At 56.4% G+C, this 21,295-nt stretch overlaps 1 protein-coding gene across 1 annotated transcript; it reads left to right on the top strand.

Moving 5' to 3' along the window:
* Nucleotides 1–8,048: 8,048 nt before the first annotated feature.
* Nucleotides 8,049–18,820, top strand: LFNG (LFNG O-fucosylpeptide 3-beta-N-acetylglucosaminyltransferase). The gene is made up of 8 exons (XM_080619480.1): nt 8,049–8,519; nt 15,481–15,529; nt 16,370–16,469; nt 16,611–16,764; nt 16,856–16,941; nt 17,199–17,364; nt 17,588–17,673; nt 17,762–18,820. The coding sequence occupies exons 1-8, from the start codon at nt 8,133–8,135 to the stop codon at nt 17,826–17,828; spliced, it is 1,095 nt and encodes a 364-aa protein (XP_080475606.1). The 5' UTR covers nt 8,049–8,132; the 3' UTR covers nt 17,829–18,820.
* The last annotated feature ends 2,475 nt before the right edge of the window (nt 18,821–21,295 follow it).

Below are 21,295 nucleotides of genomic sequence, written 5' to 3'. Positions count from 1 at the left end.
GGAGTGTCTGAAGTTTGGGTTCCAGATCTGCTCATGGTTGAGCTCTGTGTGGCTAATTCCGCCTCCATCTGCGTCTGGCCACAACGTGACCTTCTTTGAAGAGACCTGAAAGCCCAGGACCTTGAGCTGGGAGGGATGTGGAGTCCAAGCACATCTCTTGGGACAGATGGAAGAAAATGCCTCCATCCATAGATGTCACAGCTCCTCTGCACACCAGGGTGTGAGAGCCCATCAGCAAAGCTCCTGGGGCTCTTCTGCAGCGTTAATGGAGGCTGGAGCCAGATTCACTTTGAGATTTGCACTTTGAATTGTGCTACATTCTTTCCACACTGATCTGATTGTGCTGAGTGCCCGAACACACCAGGAGTATTGCTTATAAGGCCAAGAGTTGTTCTGACATGGAAGCCACTGAGCAATTAAACCTGCCAAGTGCAAATTGTACTGCAGTCATTGCAAGTGCTGGAGCACTCGTGCAGGGATGAGGAATGGTGCAGGCTTGTGTGAGACCAGCAAATCAAACAAGCAAGTGCCTTCTTGCTGTTTGCTCTCACCAGAGGAAGATATGTAGATGAGCAATGAAAGATGCGTTACAGGGAGATGAAATACCTTCAGGAGTTACAGATCAGCTCCATCAGGGTCCACCCAGAAGACCCTGCACTTCAGTGTCAGATCACATATATTAAGTGGCCCATGAGACTGTGCAGCCTGGATGAAGGCTTCCCAGAGGATGCTGTGGAGATGTACAATAGATGTGGAGAAAGAAAAGAAAGTGCTACTATTAAACCCTGTGCACCCAGCCCTGTTTACAGGATGGGGATTGGCATCACCTGCAGCACGGCAGTGGGGTGAAAGTCAGCTGAGATGTTGTGCTGTGCCTTCGAGGGGACAGTGGCACCTGTAAGCAAACCCTTCTCCCCCAGAGGGGGTGTGCTGGGGCCCTGCAGTGTTTCTGGGTCGCTGCAGTCTCAGAGGAGCTATTCAAGGGGAAAACCACATGCACATTCCTCAGTACAATGGAGCCCAGCGCCAGACGATGCTATGGTCCAGGAGCATCCTCAGAGGGCTGGAGCTTTACAGGAATACCTGAAAGAGGAAGACTATAGTTAAACTTCCAGTTCCCCCAGAAGGTGGAAGACAATAAGCGGCCATCAAAAGGCATTTCCTGCCCATCTATTGTTTCCCTCTCGGAGTTCTGATGAAGCTTTACACATGGTCTGCAAGTGGACAGGCCTTCTGATTACTGCCCTAGGTGAAGAGCTACACACGTCCTTGTGTCCATAAGCCTCGGAGCAGTTGCTGAGCAGCTGGATGAAAGTATTCTATGCAAGTATTTGCTGCTGGCAGCACTTCTCAATCTCACAGTTGGTCTCACCAACCTCAAGAGCTGTCTGTCCCATACTCCTGCTCCTATCCTGGGTGCCTGCACGGCTTCAATCCTGCTGGAAGCTGGCATGGAGCAGGGTCTGTTCCCTGCCCGCTCTCCTGCTGGAGCGCACATAGCACATCTCCCCTCCAGGTTAGGGCACTCGACCTGTCCCCCATCTCTGCCTGCCTTTATCTCATCCCGTTTCCTGGCCCCAACTTTTCTCCCCTAATTAAATGGTAAAAACACGTGGGATCCAGGCCAGGCAGGAATGGCTTCGGCGAAGCAATTAGCCCGACGTGAGCGAGGAACAATTAGCGCTGCTCTCTGGAATTCGGCCATTGTGCAGCTCATTGTATGTTTTTGCCTTAAAAGGGGGCCAGCGTGTTGGGAGGAGAGCGAGGGCCCCCGTTCGCAGCGCCGGGCTGACATTTGCACTATGTTAGTCATGCTACATGTCAACATTTTTGTGAGCTTTCCAAAAACAGAAATTCTAATGGGATGTTTTAATCCCGTTCTTCACCCCCGCATATCCCCCTCCTCCCGCCTTTCCCCCTTTCAACTCCCACCTCCCTCCTCCTCCTTCTCCCTGCACAGTGCTAATACGAACCTCTCTTAGCTCCCGGAAACCAGAGCGGTGAAATTCCTATTTAAACTAACATCACATGAAAAATGAACTGTTGCTTTTAATCCCTTTTGCAGGGGGAATGGGAAAGGAGCGAACGATTTCCCAAGGGGGGCGGTGGGGAATTGGAGACCACCAAGACAAGCTGAGGGAAGCGGTGGGTGAATCCTGACTCACTGGATCTACCTTTGAAACACCACTCAGCAGCTTTACCAGGACACCCCAGGGGCAAGGGAGAAGCCAAGAAGCTCTGGGGGTCCAGAGGGAAGCCAAGTTCCCTTTGGAAATAGCCTTGGCAGGAATGCATTGTGGCCGGGGTGGCACAGGTATCAGATATGGGCTGGATGCAAAGGGTGTGCGCAGGCAGCTGTGGGAGCTATTGCTGCTCCAGGGTGAGCTGGGGGCACTGAGATGTACAGGTCCAGGCAGAGAGCTAACACACATCCCAATCCTCTCTGTCCCCAGGAGGTTTTGGAAACCTGCTGCGTAGAATGTGGGCCTTAAAGCAGGAGATTCAGGGAGTTATTAAGGCAGGTGCTGGGCTGGAGGGGAGCCTTGGGGAGCAAGCGACCACCTGGGCTCATCTGTGCTCCCCGACGCTGTCCCCAGCAAGGAGGGTACTCGCACTGCTCTTTGCCTATGGCTGCTGGCACATCTGGGCACATCTGGGCTCTGCTGTGCAGCATTTCAGGGCCAGAGCTCACCTGCTCCCGCTTGCAGCCTTCTTGGTTGTTGCCTCTGCTCCCTTCACACAGGACCTACAGCAACTGCTAAACAGAGAGCAGGGCTTGGCTGGGATGGGGTCTGGGAGCAGCCTCCTTTACTTGCTGTTCCTTATACTCCAGTTCTGCTGTTGCTGGAGATTGGACACTGGATTCACTGGGCCTTCATCCAGTCTAGCCCAGCATGAGACTTGATTCCTGCCTTCTCCTTGGGGTAATATCTAAATGCTTCCCTGACATCAGCTTCTGGCCCATCTTCAGAAAGGCAGTGGGGAGAGGGACAGCTCGGGACAGGAATGTGAAAACATTGGGGCCAGAAAGCATGAGAGGCCAGGAATTAAAGGCCAGGAGCTGCAATCTTCTCCGACCCCACCTCTGGAAGGTGCCTGGGACAGTCTGGCCCTCATGTCTAACAAAACATGATCTCAGCTTGTTGTGCTCTTGCCCTGCCTGTACAGATGGACACGTACAGGCTCCATGGACAGCTCAAAAGAGAATCTCCCAAACAGGCGGCTGCTCATGGGATCTCTGCCAGAAGCACATCACCTCTTGGGAAACTGAGGCACAATGAGATGGGAAAAGTTAGCGTGAGCCTGCTGCCCATTCCCCTCTGTCTGTCTGTCTGTCCACCTAGCTGGCTACTGCTGAAGGCTCTGGATCTGCAATAGCAGATGCAGTGAAGGGTCACCAGTCACTTAAACTCTGCTTAACTGATTATTTTCTTTTGCCACCCCAAACACACACTGTCAGTTCAATCCAAGCAGTGTGCAGCAGCCTCCAGCCTCGGACAGCGCTAAAGTTCCCTGGTTTGCTGTCAGGGTCAATGCAGCCAAAGACAGCCTGCATTCAGCCCAGCATCCCTGGCCGGCAGCAGTTTCCCCCCCCCCATGGCCCTATGGGTGTACCCATGGAGGAGGGATGCTCCTGCCCAGCATCCAAGGATTTTGGAGTGGGAGAACCGAGGTCTGCAAGGACAGGAGCTGCTGTTGGGAGGAGAGAGGTGCACAGGGTGTGGGAAAGTGGGGTTGGATCCATCTGGTTTCACTAGTACAGGATCCCTTTCCCTCCTGTTTTTGCCTTCATTCCATGGTTTTAATGTTAAAAACTCTCATCCCAAAGTAAGGAGCAGAAAGTCCTCCTTGCGCACCTTACACTGCTGAAACTCCCCCAGGATCCACCTCAACCCTGAAGCTCTGAGAGAGGCATTAAATCAGCGATGGATGCTCCACCAGCCTCCCTTCTCCGCACGTCTACCTCCCCTCCCCTGGGCTGAATAGGGAGCATGAGAAACCAGGCTGGGCAGGGACGGCCCCATGCCCCTCTCTTTCTTTCAGGATCAGAGCGTTTATGGGGCCGCTTGTGTTCCCCCAGCCCCTCTCCCCCCTTCCCCAACACTGGGAGTTGTAATCTGGGGGCTGCAGGCTTGGAGATGGAGAAGAATGCGGGAGCAGGGAGGGGGGGACAAGGACCGTGCCCTCCTGTCACCACCACTGCCAAAGCCCCAAATTCTTAGACCTGGAGGAGTCACCACCAAATTCCATTCAACTGACAGAAAAGAAATCAAATCCTTTTAAAGAGAGCCCACTTTCCCCGCAAGAATGCTCCCTCGGCCTTTTGTTGCAGGGCTTTGCTTGCTCCCAGCAGCTCAGAGGAAGCTGCTCCAATACATTAACCAGTTTAACTTGCTCGTGACCCCCTCTGCCCAGCGCACAATGAAGCTCTTCGCCCGCTTTTTTCCCCGGCTCCTTTTCAGGAGCTAAATCCCCTGCTGTTCCCCACTCGCTGCCTCTCTCGCTCAACCTTTCTCAGGCCTCTGCTTCAGCCCCGGGAATATAATAACGCTTTGCATTTGTATAGCCCCCTGGCCCCGTGGGATCTCTAAGTGCCCTGCACGGATCACATCGTGTCCCCCCGCCCCGCTGAGGGGACCCGTAGTCCCCTAAGATGCAGGGAGAAAGTGATGCAGGGTCTGAGCCCATGGAGGGTAAATGGGGCTTGCAGTGGTGCCAGAGCTGGAGTACCTTGGAGAACTACAGGGATGGGGATAGTTCAGCATCAGGAGATGCATCATGAGCACCCATTGCAGGAGATTTGGGTGCCGGGCAGAGGCACGGATGTGCTCCACTCTCTCAGCCTCACCGATGGCACTGCCAGTCCCTCTGCTGCGAGGGCAGGAAGGTTTTATGTTTCCAGAGTGGTTAAAAAACCCCCAATAGATGAAACAAACGAGCCCTCGAGCCCTGAATAGCGGAGCCCATGAGACAATGGGAAGTTAACCAAACCCGGGCCAGGAGCGCAGAAGTCTGCCGCGGGGCGCTGCCGTTTCCCTACCAGTAATTGATGCAAAGTCTCTTTTGTGCTCTCAGAAAATCCCAGAAAGAAAAAGCAAGGGGGTGAGCAGAGAGGGGGGGGACCGCGGGCAGGATCCAGCTCCCGCGCCGCCCTCCTCCGATGTGTCCCCTCGCACACCTCGGCCGTGCGTCGGGGCTGGACCCCGTTAAATACCCACGACAAAGCGGTGGCGGCGAAGTCGGCGCCCGACAGAGCTTTTAACCCCTGTCCGACGAAGCGCGTAAATCGCTCCAGGCGGACAATGCAGCGCGGCGCTTCCCTCGGATGACCTGAACACTATTGCTGGGGATTTATTTATTAACCGTTTCGAGCAGCCCTGAGAACCTGGGAGCTTCTTAGGGACCACCTATCGAGGGCCGGGGTCAGGCAGCGAGCGGGGACGATGAGGAGGCTTTAAACCAATTTAAACGGACCTAATACAACCGTGCGGCTGAAAGGGAGATGCCCCACGTGCAGCCCCAGGCCTGAGTTGGTGCGGGGCTGAATCCAGACAGTTCCAGGGGAAAAACAGTATGGGGTTTCAGTGAGGTTAATTTGCAGTGGGAGTGAGCTCTGCAAAGGGCATATCCCTGAGATCTGGGGGAATTGGGCAGTTGGTTCCGGCTTGGACCCATCAGTGTGGAGCTGGGCAGAGCAGGGAGCTCAGCATCACCACGCAGCCACAGCCTGTGACATGTCAGTGGGATGAGCTGTGGGCCATTGTCCAAAATAGGATGCTTTTTGGAGGAGGAAACGAGATGTGCATCCTGGTCCAGTTCAGCATCCTTCCTGCACAGCAGTCACGACACCGTCCCTGTCCCCTGGTCCTTGTATTTATGTGCCACCCTGATTTGCCTGGTGATAGGGCCATTCAGGTAGAGGTTAGGGTTCTTGTACCCAGAAGAGTGGCTGAATTCCAACAAACTGGGCACAGGGCATTCCTGATAGCATCCTTCCCCTGCAGTTTCCTGCTCCCGACCCCTTTGGGTACCATCCTGTGCCCACCAAGGGGTAAGCAGCGCAACCACTTACCCCATCACCATCTCTCCACGGGGGACAGTAGCTCACTAAGGGACATCCACGTGGCAGGCGAGGGCTGAGCCAGGAGGCCAGGCGCCTGGAGAGGAAGCCTGCGGGGACACAGCCAGCGGCTGGACAATCCCGCGGGAATCTTGCTCCGGATGGACAATGCCACCAAAAGAATAGCTTCCCTTTGCTGCTGTGCCTCACTGACCCTGGGCAGCCGGGCTGAGCCAAGGAAGGGGGTTACAAGCAGTGACAGGGGGCCAGGAGAGCCCTTATACCATGCTGGAAAGGGCACAGCAGCTCCACAGACTTCACTGCATCACTCAGGGCACACAGAGCCTGTATTGTCACTTGGCCTGCGGCGCCAGCCAGGACCCCAACATCTGGCCACGGCGCGTGTCCCCAGCCTGCAGGAGCGGGAGAGCAGCTGGTCGGGGGAAAAGTGTCTTTCCTCCCCTTTTGGCTGCTGGAGAAAGGGGCTCTTTCTTCATTCAGGGTTCTGCTGATCGGGCTTTTCAGCTGCCTCTCAAGCCGTGGTTGCTGTGCCATCAGTTAGAGACAAAGGGCGCCCAAAAAGAAAGCAAATTGAGACTGGAAGGCCAGGCTTTGCAGCAATAGCGGGAAGTGGGGAGTGTGGGATTTGGTTCCTGTGTTTGTACGGTCTAACTCCTTTTTTCCCCTTTTATTATAGAGGGCTTCTTGGGCAGCACATGTCTCTCCCCAGACACCATGCAAAACCAAGCCCCACAGCCTCCACAAGCATTTCTAGCCTGGAGCCATGGTTCAAGGGCTGACCAGGGGAATGTATAGCCTAAAAGCAGAAGGCAAATGCTGAGGCTTGCCTGAGGAAGCAGCTTCCATGCTTCGTCCTGCCTGGTATTATGGTATTGTTTATCCAGTGCCAGAGATGAATGGAGCACGTGACAGCAGGAAAAATGCAAGTTGGACAAGGTCCCTGCCCAAAAAATGCAGCAGCCCCTGATTATGGCATTACATTGCAGCCCAGGCTCAAACCCAAATCCGCCTCCCCATAGCAGCGCACATGCCTGGAGAGAAAACGCCAAGAGCTCCCTCCCTGCAGAGACAGGGAGTAAGGGGGAAAAGAGGCCTGGGGGGGTTGGCGTCAGTTAAATAGCAGGTTGGTGGCACATGCAGGACCAGATTTCAACCCAGTTTTCCCTTGCACTCACCACTTCTCCCACTGCCTATCTGGAAGAACAGGGTGTCATTTAACAAGGCATCGTTCTCATGGTTAGCCATCACTGGGGGCGGCTTGCTTGGCATCTAGGCAGCATTTGGTTTTGAATGCCTCTGCACCTTGCGGCTGCTGCACTGCGGATGAGGTTAGTCAGGTCTGGAGTGCCTCCGGGTCTCCCTGAGCAGGAATGGGAACAGACCCCCTCAGTGCCCCATTCCCAGATTTACAAGAGCAGTGCTGTGGGTTTCAGGATTTTGGTTGTTTGAGGTTTTTTATTCAATTATGCTTGGCCTCAGAACAGGCTGATGGGAAACTGCAACAGTTTGGTCAGGCTGGTCGCCTTTCTGGTAACCTCTTGGACACGGCTGTGAGAAAACCTCGGTGCAGGCTCTGGGAAACGACAGCTCGGGATGAGCTGAAGGGATAACACACCCGTTACAGCAATGAAGCAGCGAGAGATGCTCCCACCAGGGACCAGCGTACCCCAAACCTGCACTCTCCCCACTACCGTCAATGGGAGGCAAGGAGAAGCAGGTAGCCTGCCTGCACCCTGCCATGGGAAAAGCAGAGGGAGAAGGGGAGCAGGGAAGGACGCATGGAGGGTTGGTGGGGAAGATGCGGAGGGACGGAGCGGGTGCGGAGAGAGTGCGGGTAGGACCGGGCAGCCGCTGCTCACGCCCCCCATAGGGGCCGGCCCCCGGGACGTCCCACCCCGGGCGGGGCGGGGACGGTTTAAAAGCGGCGGCTCGGCGGGGGCTGGAAGTGGCGTGGGGTGGAGGAGAGGAGGAGAGCAGAGGAGCGGAGAATACAACACAGCACAGCACAGCATTAGCAAAGCGTCAGGCGGCGGCGCGGCAGGAGGAGGCGATGCTGAAGAGCTGCGGGAGGAAGCTGCTCCTGTCCCTCGTGGGCTCCATGTTCACCTGCCTCCTGGTGCTCATGGTGGAGCCGCCGGGGCGGCCGGGGCTGGCCCGCGGGGAGGCCGGCGGGGCGCAGAGGGCATTGCAGAGCCTGGGGGCTGCGGCTTCCCCCGCGGCACAGGGTCCCCCCGCTCTCCGCAGCTTCGCCGACTACTTCGGGCGGCTGAGCCGAGCCCGACGGGAGGTCCCCCCAGCCCCGCCGAGCCCCCCGCGGCCGCCGGCCGAGGACATCTCCCCCCGCGATGTGTTCATCGCCGTCAAGACCACCAAGAAGTTTCACAAGGCGCGGCTGGAGCTGCTGCTCGACACATGGATCTCCCGCAACCGCGACATGGTAAGGGCATGGGGACGGGGATGGGATCGGGGACGGCCCCTGCCGCTGCCCAGGTTCCAGGCCACGGGGGTCAGTCGCGGTCCCGACCCTTCGCCGTGCGGAGTCCGGTGGTGCTGTGCCCGGCAAGTGCCGCCTCCTCTTTCCGCTCCACGCGTATCGTCGAGCAGGAGGGTATTTCGAGGCTGTTTGGGCTGTTCTGCAGCTTGCCGTGGTTTCGGGAGGGTGAATGCAGCGTTGCAGGGTGAGTTTGGGATGGGGAAGTGATGGAGAGAGCATGGACTGGGCTCCTCGCACTCAGCAGCCCACTCGTCTCTAAACTCTGCTCCTCCTGAGCAGCTCCCAACGCAGAGCTTGCGCTGAGTTGCTTCCCACTGGGGGAACTGAGGCACGGTGCAGGGATGCAGCCAGGACCACTGGTGCTGCAATCAGGGTCAGGTCTCTGTGGATGCTCTCCTGGGCTGCAGGGTGAGGTTTAGCAAGGCCCTGCGAGGTATCTGCAGCTGGGTTGCTCAAAGGACACTCAGCTTAGCAGCCCAGGGCTGGGAGAGCACTGGGATGTTCTGAGACTCTCGGTCCTCTTGCCAGGAACTGGGCAGGACTGGAGCGCTGGGAGCTCTTGCAGGTCTGTCCTGGCTCACTCGCACCAGGGCAGTTCCTGCTAGTCCCATTCCTGACCTTACTGATGTCCTGCCCAGGGCCCTGGCAGTTCCTTACTATGTGCTTCAAGAACTGAAGCAAAATTCAGACGGAAAACAAAAGCTGTTTCCTTAGGAAATGTGCCTTGCCATCTGCTATTAAGGCTTTTTCTATCCTTAGACAACTTTCCAAGTAAGTTATGCCTGGTCTTAACCTTTCCATCCTACTGTCTTCACGTGTTTCCTCCTGGCCTGGAATCGTGTTTCTTGCTTGCAAACTGTTGGCTTTTTTTTTTTCCCCTTTGGAAATCTGGAGTGGCTGAAGGAGGAGTGGGGGGGTCAATGATGGGAATATCAACCTGCCTCTGCCTGCTGCCCTCAGCTCTGCTGGACCCTGTGAGCTCTTGGCTCCTACAGCTCACCCCAAGCATTATCTTGCTATTTTCTTTTTCCCATGTGAATCTTGTCCCTCTTTTTTGCTCAGGTCTCCTGGGCTTGGCAGTGGCTCTGCTGTCTCTCCCTGGTACAGTTATTTAATGGAAACCTCTTTTATGCTCTGCTGTCACTGCGAGGGGGTGGCGAGTACTGGTTGAAGGCGAAACGCTCTTTGAGCACCTACAGATGATCCTGGGAATGGCTGCTCTTCCCCCCCCCCCCCCCCCTCCGGCTTTCTTTTAGGGCTTTTTTTGTTGTTGTGCTCCGTTTGTCCGTTCGGATTCCCAGGGACCCGAGGCTCGGCTCTCACGCTGTCCCCCTGGGCAAGCTAACAAAGCCCCTTTTCTCCTGGCGCAGAGAAAAGGCTTCGCAGCCTCTTGTGTGGCACTTTCCATGGGAACGGGGGAGCCGGAGCCGGCCGTGTCCAGGTCAGGTTGCCTAGAGATGAGGGCCATGAAGCCAGGGGGGCTGCAGCCCGGCGAGGTGCCCGCCTGACAAGCCAAGCTGCTGAGTGACGGCTCTTGTACAGCACTTGAGGACAAGGAGCTGCCGAGAGAGATGGAGGCGGCAAAAGCCCCTGTGGAGCAAAGCGAGGGCTGGGCGGACACATGGGTTTGTCCCTCTGCCTCCATGCTGCTGGTAGTGATCAGCTCCGGTCTCCCCATGCAGGCTGCTGTCTCTGGGAAGCTTTGGGGCACCCTGGGCTCCTCCAAACTTGGCATTAAGTTGGGTTTTCTTTGGCCTGCAGAGTGCAGGATTGGTGCCATGGGGCTCCTCTCCCTTATTTCCCTGTTTTGAGGGGACTGTGTAGTTCCCACATCCCCTCCTTGCCTGGCCCCATGGTTTCTGCCTTAGGAGGGTGGTTTGGTGACAGCGAGGTGCTGCCTCTGCTTAACGTCTTTCTTGGTCTGAGTCAGGCCTGTGGCTGCTCATCCTGTCCCTGTCTCACTCCTGTGTCACTAATGGTGCTTGGGTACATGTGCTGCCTCGCCGACATAGGGTAGTTGATTCTATGATGGCCTGATGCCAGGTCTCTCCTTCTCCTGATCCTCCTCTTGCACCAAACCCCGACCTCTCCCTTGGCTCTTCATTAGCCAGGCTGCTCTCTGGGCAGGAGGGATGCAGGCACTGGTGAGAAGGGGTTAAACCCAGCAGGTAACTCAAGGCTGGACCCTGGCAGATAGGGGGGATAGCTATTGTGTCCTTCCTTGGCTGTTCTTTGTTCTGCCCACAATAGTCCCTGTTTCCTGCCCTCTGGCCCCTCCAAGACACTGCAAAGGGCACCCTCTTCTCCTTCCTGCTTTTCTCTGCACAGGGAGGGCAGATCCTTATTCCTTTCTAAATCTGCTCCTCAGCTTGCACAGCCCAGGCTGGACAAGCTGCTCTTTGGAGGAGAGTTATGATCCTTGCTTTGGGGAGAGTTTCCAGCTGTATCCTTAAGGATGCTGGAGTGCAGTCTGGGGGAACTTTGCACTGGAAAGAAAAGAGAGAGGGAGGGAGGAAAGTGGCCGTTAGGCAGAAATCCTGGACAGGAGCAAGTCCAAACCTACTGCTTTCCTGCTGAGTCGAGTGATTTGCAGTGGCAGAGTTGCACAAGAAGCATCCCCTGCCCCTGGGGCATCCCGAAGGCGGATGGGTGGCTCGGCACACGCCGCGATACCCGTGAGGGCTCTGGGCTGGGCTCCCATCCCGCCAGCGTGGGATCTGCTGGCTTCCTCCGCTCGGCGTGGTAATTGCAGGCTTTGAAAAATTCCTGCTCTCGGGGCAGAGGGAATGGGTTTGCCTTCCGGAGAGCTCGCTGCTCCGCTGGCAGCTCCCACGTTCCCTTAGCACCTTGGCCAGGGTCCCCATCCTTGCAGTGGCCTTGGCGCCAGCATGTGTGTCCTACTTGGGTTGGGATGAGCAGCCCTCAGGTCCCAACCTAGCTCGATGGTGCAGCCAGCTCCCTTAGGGCCTGCTGAGCAATGAGAGAGTCCCTTGCTGATGTCCCCTCTTGGGCAGCCTGTGTGGGTTTTGGGGGTGGAGGGGCCCCTTAATCGCCTGCTCCAAGTGATGCTGCTGCCCTTGTCCATAAAAGCCCTGGAGCTGGTGAGCAGCACGTGGAGCATGGGGCAGGAGGGAGGGTGTGGGACCCTCACTGCACAATGAGCTCATTGTTTGCAAGGAGGTTATTAAACATTATAGCATTTAAAATTACAGTGGAGGATTCTTCCTCTTGCCCAAAGCAGCAGGGGGAGGAAGGGCCCTGCGGCCTTGCAAGCCCCTTTCCTGCCTCTGCAGGTCCCAGCTCCCTTATCCTTGTGCCAGCACAGACCCCATTCCCCCGTGCTGGAGAAAGCCACCACTGTGGAGTGGGGACACTGCTATCACAGGGATGCTGCTATTGCACTGCTCCCAATGGGTTGAAGCAGGGTGGGGATTTTCCCTCCTTAACCCCGCAGGCCAAAGGGAAAACATCTGCTGTGGGGGACACAAAGCCAGGCAGGGTCCTGCTCCTGCAGCCCCTTTGCTTCCCCTGGAGCCCATTGCCCAGCCAAAGGCTGATTTCTTGCCCCCAGCACCTCTCTGCTGTCTCCTGCATCCAAGTGAGGTGGCAGCTTCCCCCTTGGGGATGGGGAAGGGGTTGTGTAGGTGGGTGCTGGGGTGCTCCATCCTCTCCCATCATGGGGAAGTGAGACATGGCACAGGGACAGGATCTGTGCACCGCAGGGTCACAGGGGTGTCTGCCTGGCTGTGGTTCCCCTTTTTGATGGCTGTGCTGCTGCGGGTGGTGGGGACATGAAGCAGGCATGGGGTCTGCTGCATGCGTCACCCCATCAGGACCGCTCATCCAGGCAGTGCAGGGAGGAGCAGGGTGACCCTGGGGTGGTCCTAGGTGATGGGATGCCTTGTGCAGCACCCAGCCATGAGTGACCCGTGAGCTCTGTTGGTGAAGGGGGAAATGAGTCACTGTGAAAGGAGAAATGACGGGGAGGGCAACAGAGACAAGAAGAAACGGGCCCTCCCCAAGGGTTAGGAGGAGGTGAGGGGCTGCTGGCGGCTGCCTGGCTCCTTGCAGACAGCTTGGGGAGGGGGGGTTTGACCCCATTCCGGCCATAGGGACCCCCGGTGCCTCTCGGTCCCTGTACATGGAGGCTGAGTATTGTGCGGGGCTGTATGGAGTGGTGGCAGCTATTGTTTGGGAGGGATTTGGCATCCTGTGTTTCTTGAAGCTGCAGTTTTGAGAACAATGAGGTTTCCTGCAGGGCTGGGGGGGGCAGCAGGCCCTTCCTCTCCTGCACCCTGCAGGAAAAGTTACTCTGGGGAGGGCCCAAGAGGTTTCTGGTGCCATGGTTGGCATGGGGGCCAGATGGGAGAGAGGTAGAGAGGTGGGTATAAGAACTTTGGGTGCTTGGGGGGCTGGTCATGCTGCTGTCCATCTGGAGATGGTGGCTTGGTAGGTGGCAGCTCAGGGATGCTAGCTGCAGTGTCCCCATGGCATTTGTACCACCATAAACTGAGCACTGTGCTGATGCCCAGCACTACACACTGGTGGTTCCAAAGGCTGATCTGTGGTATTTCCTTGTCCCACAAACATGGTGCTTTTTTGTCCCACTGATTTCCTGGCCTGACCCCTCTCGTGCTCAGCTGGCACCTGTGCTCCTCTCCCCTGCAGCCCAGGGCAAGGGAGCTGTGCAGGAAAGGTGCAGCTCCCCTCTAAGAAATGCATCCAAATGAACTGAAAAATAAAGGCTTTAATTCTTTCAGTTTTACTTCAATGTTGGGGCAGGGAGATGAACCTGTGAGGCCCCTGTGGGGTGATCTGCAGGGCTCTGTGCCCCTATCCTGGTCCCCAAGGTGCCACCATGTCCACCTGCAGTAGCAAAGTGATGGAGGTGTATGGGGGGAGAGACCAGGGGGAAGATGCCTCATTCGGATGAAGCTTTGGTGCAGGCGAGTAACAAACAATTGTCCCCGTGCTCTATTTATAGAGGCTGAGCCGGAGGATTACTTGTGGGGCTATTTTTGGAGCAGCTGAAGGCAGTTGCTGGACGGCGTTTCTGAGCTAATCAAGCAAACATCTTCTGTCTCGCCTGTGCCGAGGCTGCATGTCCCCTGCATCCGCTGTCCCCCTCCGGCAGTGCTGGGGCTTAAGGGGTGCTTGGGCACCATGTGTCGGGGTGGATGAGAAAAGGCTTATGATGGGGTTGTCTTGGGCATCCTTGGATGGTCTCCTGTGGTTCTGGTTCAGGTCACAGCCCCAGCAGCTGCCTGTCCCCTCCCTGAGCATGTGGGGAAATGGGGACCAGCAGCAAGATGAGCTGGTTGGGGTGAAATCCTCATTCTCCATGCACAGCACTGATGTCACCCCAACAACAACGATGTGTCCCTGGGGCTGCAATGACCACAGGCAGCCTTGGCCCTGTGCTAATGGGCTAAGGCCCCATTCATACCCAAGCTGTCCCCTCCTCATCAGCAGGTCCCCCATCCCCTAACCCTTTGCTCAAGGCCTTCCTGACCCCATAAGGACCTTGTCCCTCCCCGAACGACGGGCTGCAGAGCACTTGTGAGAGCTTGCCTTCCCACCTCCTCCAGCCTTTTTCTTTCTTGTTCTTTTCTCTTTTCCAAGCCCCAAAGGTCACTTGTAGCCCCGTCCCCAGGAGCACATCCTCCTCCCCTCCCATTCAGCCTTCCTGCAGATCTGGGCTCTCCCCACCAGCCTCCCCTCAGGCCCTGAGCAAACACTCTGGGTTAACCAGCGCAGCTGTATGCTAATGACCACCACTGCCCGCTTAACTCTCCTCCACTGAGTAAAGTCACCCTCCTATTGTACCCACCTCCTCAAACGCACCACAAAACCCCAGCCAGTGCCGTCCCGGGGCCGGCCCGCACCCGATTTCCAGCTCACTTGTAATTCATCATCCCCAGTGCTCAGGCTCCATCATCCCCACTCTGCCGCCTCCTGCCTTTCCCCCCCCTCCCCAGCCCTTTTGTCTTTATTCCTTCGCCCTTTTGTGCACGTCTGGTTTTTAATAGCGCTTGGCAGCTGGTTGTGGTTTCTCTCCTCCAGCTTTGTTTGCTGCCCGCTGATTGATGGCGATGCCTTTCCCACCCTCTGCTCTCCCCTCCTGCTTCCCCAAATCCCAGATCCCCCCTCCCCAGTCTCCTTCCCAGGCAGCATATGCCAGGACTTAGCTGTGTAAATAGGGGAGTGCAGCTGGGGTGCCTGGGGAAGAGGGTGGGTGCTGCTTGGCATGGTGCTGGGGTGGACAGTGAGGGACCATCCAGTCCTTGGGGCTGGTAAGAGGCACCCAGCTCAGGACGTGGAGCAGAGAGGATCCATAGGGATATTGTGCAAGCATGCCGGCACAACACGTGCTGTTGACACAGGTGGGGATGCGGTTGGCAGCCTGTGCCATGGGCAAACACACCTGCCTGGGTTGGGAATGCTGAGGGGCGGCTGCTCCGTCATCCCCGGCCGCGCGTGCCGGATAAAGTCTGAAGTCTCCGCTTAGATCAAGCCATGTTCTGCTCCTGGTCCCCTGCTCCTCACCACGCACCCACCTCAGGCTGGGAATGGTCCTTGTATCACCCCAAATCTCCATGCCCGCTGCTTCCGCCCTATGGGAAAGGTGACAGAATGGGGATGCTTAGTGCAGGTGCTGTGATTTGCATCCCAGTGAGTGCCAGCTTAGCACACTTCTTGGTCTGAAGCCAAGTGTGGTGTGGGGATGTGCAGCTCTCTGGTGCTGCTTTGGGTTTTGGTGAGGGGGAAGAAGTCATCACCAGCATTCCGGAGGGATTGATCCCTGGTGTTGCACAGAGGTGTTGCACAGAGGTGCTGTTATCGCATCCAGAGCCACGTCGCCTCAGCCCCTTGGTCCTCAGAGGTGCCTTGTCTTCTCTTTCAGACCTTCATCTTCACGGATGGGGAGGATGAGGAGCTGAAGAAGCAAGCACGTGAGTCTGTGGCTCTTGTCCTTTTGCGTGTGTGACCTGGGCAGGTGCCCTCAGGAGCCCTGGCCTGGGGAGCAAGGCTGGCATGGAATTTGTCCTGGGCACTGAAAAGAATGGTCAAAATGCCACTGGTTGGACAGGAATCTCAGCCTGGGCTGAGAAAGGGGCAACTTGTTTCACTGATTATGCCTAAAGAGCACCCTCTGCCCAGGAGTTTTACATGGACACAGGTTTCCTTCCCAGTCAGCCCTTCCTTTACATGGTGCTGCTGGGAAGCATGATCCTATTCTATGCCTTCTGGGTTGACTTTGCACCGGTTTGTCCCTGGGGTGAGCTGGGATTGATGGGCAGTGCAGCCAGGGTTCTATGGGAGCATTTTCCTGGCAGCCCTTCCCTGGGGCCAGTATCATCATAGCCTGTTCTCCCCTTGCAAATGACTCCTTTTCAGTCTGGGAAGGAGCTGGGTGAGCAAAATAGGGCAGGATTTTAGCTACCATGTCCTGGAGGATCATGGATGCCCCCTCACTCGAGGGTGGCTGGTACGTGGCACTGGGATGTGCAACGTGATGCAGGTAGCATCATGCATAGCTCAACCCCAGTGCATCTACTGCATCCTCATCCCTTGCTCATCCTTTCATTATCTCACATGGACCCAACAGCCATGCCCAAAAACCTCATTCTTTGCCCAGAATGATGTGGCACAGAGGCCACCGAGCACCAGGGACATCCATGGGGTTTCCATCCCTTGGCACTCCTGGGGTGTATGTGGTGAAACATCACCTTTTGAGCTTGCAGGGATGTGCAGGATGTCAGGTATTGACCCTGGTCCATCTCTTCCCATAGGAAATGTCATCAACACCAACTGCTCGGCTGCCCACAGCCGCCAGGCCCTGTCCTGCAAGATGGCTGTGGAGTACGACAAGTTCATTGAGTCCGGCAGAAAGTAAGTAGTGCCTGGGATGGCCGTGGAGGACAGTGCGGCTGCAAGGGGGAGGATGGTCCAAGCAGAGGCTATTCCCGTTTTGGGGCTGTATCTCAGCGGGGGGAGCTGCCCCAGCCCGCTGTGACATTGCTGCCACCGCAGGTGGTTCTGCCACGTGGATGATGACAACTACGTGAACGTGCGGATGCTGGTGAAGCTGCTCTCCAGTTACCCACACACACAGGACATCTACATCGGGAAGCCCAGCCTGGACCGGCCCATCCAGGCTACGGAGAGGATCAGTGAGAACAAGATGGTGAGATGGGGGCAAGAGGTTGGGGCTGGCTCAGTTTGGGCTGGGGTTTGCAGGAGGAGGTCTCACTGCTGTTGCTTGCCCTCTCTCGCAGCACCCTGTGCATTTCTGGTTTGCCACGGGCGGAGCGGGGTTTTGTATCAGCCGGGGGCTGGCACTGAAGATGAGCCCATGGGCCAGGTAAGAGCATTGGTGTTGCTCTCCCATGGGGACTTGTCATGGTCCTTGCAGGGCACAGAGCCTCTTTGGGGATGGATGTTGGCCTGTGTCCCATTGCCTTGCTGGGGGTGTCTGCAGGGGGCTTGGAAACAAGCTGAGAAGGACTTTGGATCCTCTTCTAATTAGAGCTGGGCATCCACTGGCCAAGCCCAGACCTCGCAGGGTACCCACAGCCCCTGGGCTTTGCTCCTCTGCAGCCCCTTTCTGTCTCCCTGCAGTGGCGGCCACTTCATGAGCACAGCGGAGAAGATCCGCCTGCCCGATGACTGCACCATCGGCTACATCATCGAGTCCGTGCTGGGGGTGAAGCTCATCCGGAGCAACCTCTTCCACTCCCACCTGGAGAACCTGCACCAGGTGCCCAAGACAGAGATCCACAAACAGGTATCCCATGTTGTCACCTGAAATTGGGGCATCATGGCTAAGGTATATGTCGATACACAACCAGAACATCAGCGGAAGGGGGAAATCCCATCAGCCCATCCCTGTGGGGTTATGAAGAGTGTGGCTTTCAGAAATGGGGTGAATTTCGCAGCCTCCCCCTATACCTCTGCTTGATCCTCATGGCCACATCGGCTTCTTGACCCCGCTGTTCTTCCCTCCCCAGGTGACACTAAGCTACGGCATGTTCGAGAACAAGCGCAACTCCATCCACATGAAGGGAGCCTTCTCCGTCGAGGAGGACCCATCCAGGTGAGACGAGGGGACCCAGTCCCCGCCAAGCCAGGGGGCCGCGGGGCCACCACCTCCCTGTGCTCAGCATCACTCCTCTCCTCCTCAGGTTCCGCTCCGTGCACTGCCTGCTGTACCCCGACACGCCGTGGTGCCCCGCCAACATGGTTTACTAGGAGAGGCGCGTGTCCCCTCCAACCTCGTCCCCGATTTCCCCGGTATCCGACGGGCGTGCGGGACCTGCGTGCGGGTGTTCCAGTCCGGCCTCACCGCGAGGTGCAAGGATGGACGGACGGACGGACGTACGTCGTTGCTGTGGTATTGCACAGTGTGTGTGTACTGAAGGCTGCTGTGCGGCCCCTTGTCCCCTGCCCTGCCTGCCCGGCTGCCCGTGCCCGCTGCCTGCTCCGGCCAGGGGGACGGGTCCTGAGCACTTAACCACTGGGTATCCCCATGGCACTGGTGGGCCCCACGCCATGCGTGAGGAGCAACCGCAGTGCGGGGCTCTGCCTCCCCGGGCTTGCTTCTTCTTTTGTTGGTTTTCCTTTCAAATGTTAAGTGGTTTTGGTGTGTGCCTCCCCTCCGTGTCTTTCCCTGTTCCCATAACCCCTCATCCACCCCATCCCATCTCCCAAATCTCAGCAGCGAAGCTCCGGCTCCTGATTCAGATGAAGGGTCACCGGTGAGGTTTGCTCCCTGGCTCAGTAGGCAGGGGAAGCGTCCTGGCCATGGCAAATGATGCTTCAGGGTGCTGCAAAGGTGCTGGATGCTCAATGGCCGCACTGGAGGGAGATGGTGGGGTGGGATGCCAGCTCATGTTGGTGTCAGCTCTGTTTCCTGGAGCTCCCCTAGGTCTGGCTGCGATGGTGCTAGCAGCATCAATCCATGCATTGTTAATAGAGACTAATGTAAAGACTTTCTATACATACAGTGGGGGAAAACGGCTTTTCTGGAGTCACTGGAGCAACATGGGCACTGTCTGTATAGGGTCTCTCTTCAGTGCCACTTTGGGCAGCCCTGCACCTTTGTACTTTGGGGTCAAGCCAGGGGTTCTATAGGGGTATGTGTCCCCACCATGGGCCCGGAGCATCCTCCAGCCCTGGCTTGGTGACCAGAGCACCTGAGATGCACTTTGCCATGGGCCAAGAGTGTTTCCTAGCTTGGCCATTGCTCTCTCCCTGCTGGGGAGGGATTTAGGCCGGGAGGGAGAGGGATCCCACATCCTCCTGTGGCCGCCCTGCCTGCTGCCACCAGCCCTGTGCCCCTGGGTTATAAGAGGGCTGAGCCAGAGCTGAATGTTTCCAACACAAAGCTGAGTGAAAATAGCCCATAATGGGTGCGTTGTAAATATGTTATTGAGCCAGTATTTTTTTACTGTGCCTTTTTTAAAGGGGGAAAAATACAAAAAAAAAAACCAAAACAAAAACAAAAACAAAAACCCAACACATTGAGGAATATGTAGATTTTAAAATGCTTTTTATACATTTTCTGTGGATCGGAAAAAGAAAAATCCCCACCCTTTGATAATCTGTTTAAGAAAGAGAAAGAAATAATTGCGATGTCTTTGTAACTATCACTTACCTTAATTTATATGTTCCAGTATCTGGAGCATCACTCTGTGCTTTTTGTAACTAGGATGTGTTTCAAGCAATAGATGTGGGATGGGGAACCAGCATGGACAGTGTGTTCTCAGGGACTTGAACCCGATCGCTGCCACAGGGTTCCCGTGGGAGCGGTCACCAATAAAGCGGCTTTTTTGCTGACCACAGTCACCTGGTCCTGGCCTCTGGTGTCTCTTTATGGATGAGCTGTGCTGAGCACCCCTTGTTCCCCCACGGATGTTATCACCTCTAATGAAGTTCTCAGGGATGCACTGAGGAGGGGTTGTGCCCGCATCCCTCTCTTTTTCCCACGGGTACCGGCATCCACCGGCCATTTGCATCCCAGGGTGTGAGGGTCCTCTCCTCATTCCCCTCCCCAAAAGGCTCGGGCAGGCCTCAGGGATGGCTTTTCCCAGGCTCCGTGATGGGAGCGGAGGTGACAGGGGCGAGGTGAGAGCCGGTTGTTAGCAGGGTGCTGTTAACAGCCAGCGGGCAGGCGTCTGCGTGGGAAGGTTGGGGGCTGAGGGAGCCCAGCTCCTTCCCTCCCAGCCCTCCCTTCTCCTCCACCACCATTTCAGCCAACACAAAGCACTCACCTGTCAGCAGCAAGCCCCGGCTCTCATGGGCTGTGGCAACAGCACAAGATCTGCCCCCGTACCCCAAACCCAGCCCTGTTTGTGCATCACTGGTACCAGCTTTTATCTGCACCATCCTCTCCTTCCCCCGCCTTCCTCCTTTGGGTTTTTTTCTTTTCAAGGCACACTTTCTTACCCCACAGTTTCACTTGCATCTCTTGGGTTATCAGGGGTTGGCCTTGCTAAAAATACAGCCTAGCAGGAAGTCAGCATGTGCTAAAGCAACAACCCCTCCTTCCAACACCCGCGTGCTCTTCAGACAGCCCCAAAACCCACAGTCCCCCAACAGTCTGCAGCCCTTGCGGTGCTGTGGGATGGGGGGCTCTGGCTTCTGCCCCCCAAACAGTCCCCCATGGGTACCCACAAAGCTCCATGGAGAAAGGGGATGTGGAGAGCAGAGCTGCCTTCCCGTAGCACATGGTGACCGGATTTGGGGCCCTCATCCCTGCAGCACAGGGTCAGTGCAGGGGAGCTGTGTAGGGCACAGGAAGCTCTGCCACCCACCCGTGTAGTTTCCTATTGCTCAGGGCTGTGGTTTCGGCAGCGCGGGCGCTTCCCGGCAGCGGCGCTGTCACCCTTTCCACAGCCTGGTCCCCAAAGCGGGATGGGGAGATGCAGCCAAGACAGGGCAGCACCCATCTCACACAGGCAGGGCTGGGTGCGGGCTGCCTGTTGACTGCAGTCCAGCCCAAATCCTGGGTTAAGTGCCCAGGGAGGCACTGAGGAACCAGCGGTTGGGATATGGGCTCGCTGGGATGCTGCTGCAGGGATGCTTTAACCCTTGGCAGGGGTGAAGGCTGGGAGGGTGCTTAATAAGTGAAATTAAATAATAAATGAAAATAAATAAAATGTAATATAATATAAAATATAAAATATAATAATATGAAATAAAAATACAAATAAACATAAAATTAAAGTAAAATAAAGTAATTGGATGCCATAACACTGACCCCCCCGAGCCCTCAGGAAGAGCGGCAGGCAGCACACCAGTTTCCTCCCCGCTCCAGCTTGTCCCACCCCAGTCTCCCAGCCTCTCCCTGCTCCCTCCTACCCGTGGGCTGAAAAGTAAATAAACAGAGGCATTAATAACCAAAAGGAAAACAAAAGCCAAGCCTGCTCCCGCCAGGCCAGCCTGCTTTCATCTGCACCCCGGCGCTGCTCTGCCACGTCCTGTTTACTCTCCGGGCAGCCGATAAGGCAGTTGTACCTTCTGGAGGGAGCTGGTGCGCAGCACTGGGGTGAGGACACTGCTGTTAGTTAGGGACCACTGCTACTGACACCATTGTGCCCATGGGATGCTCCAGGCCAAAGGGTTTCCCTGTCCCTGGGTGGCTGCTGCACTGAAAGGCAAAGCAAGACGCTCTTTTAGTCCTTTTTGTTTTGCTTCCTCCACCTCCTCATTTTTGG

The sequence above is a fragment of the Psittacula echo genome, assembly GCF_963264785.1.
Source record: "Psittacula echo genome assembly, chromosome: 5".
NCBI classification, from domain to species: domain Eukaryota; kingdom Metazoa; phylum Chordata; class Aves; order Psittaciformes; family Psittacidae; genus Psittacula; species Psittacula echo.
This window is presented reverse-complemented; position numbering and strand designations above follow the sequence as displayed.

Coding starts and splice junctions, on each gene's coding strand:
- LFNG (XM_080619480.1), top strand. CDS start 8,133: ATGCTGAAGAGCTGCGGGAGGAAGCTGCTCCTGTCCCTCGTGGGCTCC. Junction 16,765..16,855: donor GGATCAGTGAGAACAAGATG/GTGAGATGGGGG, acceptor CCTCTCTCGCAG/CACCCTGTGCATTTCTGGTT. Junction 16,942..17,198: donor AAGATGAGCCCATGGGCCAG/GTAAGAGCATTG, acceptor GTCTCCCTGCAG/TGGCGGCCACTTCATGAGCA.